Source organism: Mandrillus leucophaeus, unplaced genomic scaffold (assembly GCF_000951045.1).
Source record: "Mandrillus leucophaeus isolate KB7577 unplaced genomic scaffold, Mleu.le_1.0 Scaffold751, whole genome shotgun sequence".
Classification (NCBI taxonomy): domain Eukaryota; kingdom Metazoa; phylum Chordata; class Mammalia; order Primates; family Cercopithecidae; genus Mandrillus; species Mandrillus leucophaeus.
Window position 1 is genome coordinate 336,048 of NW_012108153.1, and position 2,428 is coordinate 338,475.

At 55.6% G+C, this 2,428-nt stretch overlaps 1 protein-coding gene across 3 annotated transcripts in view; it reads right to left on the bottom strand.

The window, feature by feature from the left end:
• Window positions 1-446: 446 nt before the first annotated feature.
• ADAMTS10 (ADAM metallopeptidase with thrombospondin type 1 motif, 10) overlaps window positions 447-2,428 on the bottom strand; it is a 29,353-nt gene continuing 27,371 nt past the window's right edge. For all 3 annotated transcript variants that reach the window (XM_011966270.1, XM_011966271.1, XM_011966272.1), the window contains one exon: window positions 447-1,204. In XM_011966270.1, the coding sequence (XP_011821660.1) occupies window positions 1,095-1,204 (110 nt within the window). In that variant the 3' untranslated portion in view covers window positions 447-1,094. The remainder of the gene's footprint in view (window positions 1,205-2,428) is intronic.

Here is a 2,428-nt window from a genome sequence, read left to right on the forward strand (position 1 = left end):
AGAAGCTGTTGTACTTTTCTCCTATAATCCCCGGGTTCCTGTCTGCATTGTTAAAGCTCCCCTTCTGGCTGGGCATGGTGGCTCATGCCTGTAATCCCAGAACTTTGGGAGGTTGAGGTGGGAGGATTGCTTGAGCCCAGGAGTTCCAGACCAGCTTGGGCAACATAGCGAGACCTTGTCTCTACAAAAAATTAAAAAATCAGCTGGGTGTGGTGATGCACGCCTGTAGCTCCAGCTATTCAGGAGGTGGAGGTGGGAGGATCGCTTGAGCCCAGGAGATCAAGGCTGCAGTGAGCTATGATAGGCATAGCCGGGCGACAGGGACCCTGTCTCAAAAAAAAAAAAAAAAGTCCCCTTTTGGCTGCTGGGTAGACCTGGGAGAACGGGTGGTCCTTTCCAGACCTGGGTGGGGGCTGCTGGATGCAGTGACACACACACACCGCAACTCGTAGAAATCTACACAAGACAGAACTTTACTGATGTAGGGCTTCCTGGCAGGAGTGTGTGGGCCCCAGGGCAGGGTCTGTAGCACCATGAGGGGGTGGCCTGGATGTTGGGGTGCCCCTGGGGCAGGCAGGGCAGAGGTTGGGGTGGATCCTCCCCCTGGTCAGGTCAGGGGAAGGTGTCAGGGAGGTGGTGCTACCCCCCGTCTCCCATAGCAGACACAGACTCCCCCCAGCTCGGAGTGGAGGGGTAGGGCAGTGCTGGGGGGCAGGGCACCGGCAGACCCCTCCCCACCCCTACTCTTCACAGTACATATTCCCATCAAAGGAGGGGGGGAGTGTTGGGGACTCCCTAAGGGTGGGTGCAAAGGGTGCTGGGGTGAACAGCTGTCCCCTCCCCAGACCCACCCTGGAGGGGGTCTCTCTACGTGAACTGGAAGCGGGGGATGCTGAAGAGGGGCCCTCGGGGGGGCAGCCAGCCCCTCTCCATCCCCCAGCCAGGGGCCCTGCAGGGGTTCCCAATAAATAACTTCCGGCTCCGTCTCACCCTTCCCTCCCAGTTCCCGCCCCCCTGGGGCCCCCTCTGGCCGGCCCACTGCAGGGCTGGAGGCAGAGACCCCGCCAGCTGTGGCTCCGGGTGCCGCGCGCTCCTTAGTGGCCCTGGCAGGTTTTGCAGCACATCTGGCGGAAGTAGGCTCGGCTGCAGAACTGAAATTTCAGCACCAGGGGGCAGTAGGCGACCTTGTTCACATCCTTGCATTCTGCGGGGGCGGGAGAAGGAAGGAAAATCAGGTCTCAGCCTCCCTCCCCGCAGGGCTGCACACACGACCTGCAGTGCTTCCTGGCCAGTGACTTTGCCTTTCTGTGCCTTAGTTTCTTTCTTTCTAAATTTACCTTTTTTTTTTTTTTTTTCACAGATGGTATCTTGCTATATTGCCCAGGCTGGTCTCCAACTCTTGAGCTCAAGCGATCCTCCCACCTCAGCCTCCTGAGTAGTTGGGACTGCAGGTGTGAGCAAACCACGCCTGGCTTCTGTGCCTCAGTTTCCTCAACTATCAAAGGGGTCTTATAATAGCACCGATGTCACTAGGCTGTTTTGAGGATTTAAGAGAGAGAGTGCAGGATTGGGGGCCAACACAGGCACAAGAAAAGGGCCGGGTACAGTGTATCATGCCTGTAATCCCAGCACTTTGGGAGGCCAAGGCGGGAGGATTGCTTGAGCCCAGGAGTTCGAGACCAGCCTGGGCAACATAGTGAGACCCCTGCGTCTACAAAAACTAATTAAAAGAAAAACTTAGGCCAGGCGCGGTGGCTCATGCCTGTAATCCCAGCACTTTGGGAGGCCGAAGCAGGTGGATCACTTCAGGTCGTGAGTTTGAGACCAGCCTGGCTGACGTGATGAAACCCCATCTCTACTAAAAATACAAAAATTAGCCGGGTGTGGTGGCAGGTGCCTGTAATCCCAGCTACTCAAGAGGCTGAGGCAGGAGAATTGCCTGAACCTGGGAGGTGGAGGTTGCAGTGAGCTGAGATTGCGCCATTGCACTCCAGCCTGGGAGACAGAGTGAGACTCTGTCTCAAAACAAAACAGAAAACAAACAAACAAAAAAGGAAAAATTAGCCAGGCGTTGTGGCATGTGCCTGTAGTCCCAGCTACTCAAGAGGCTGAGGCTGGAGGATCGCTTCAGCCCAGGAGGTGGAGGCTGCAGTGACCTATGATGGCGTCACTGCACTGTAGCCTGGGCGACAGAGCGAGACTCTGTCAAACAAACACACACCACCCAATAAAACAAAAGAAGACAAATATTCCCTTTCCTCTCCATTGTCCCTTTTCATAGCACCCAGGAAAAAATGTCCAATTGGGGCTGTAATCCTCACTTGTTTTCCTTTTTAATAAACTGAAGATAGGCCGGGCACGGTAGCTCACACCTGTAATCCCAGCACTTTGGGAGGCTGAGACAGGCGGATCACGAGGTCAGGAGATC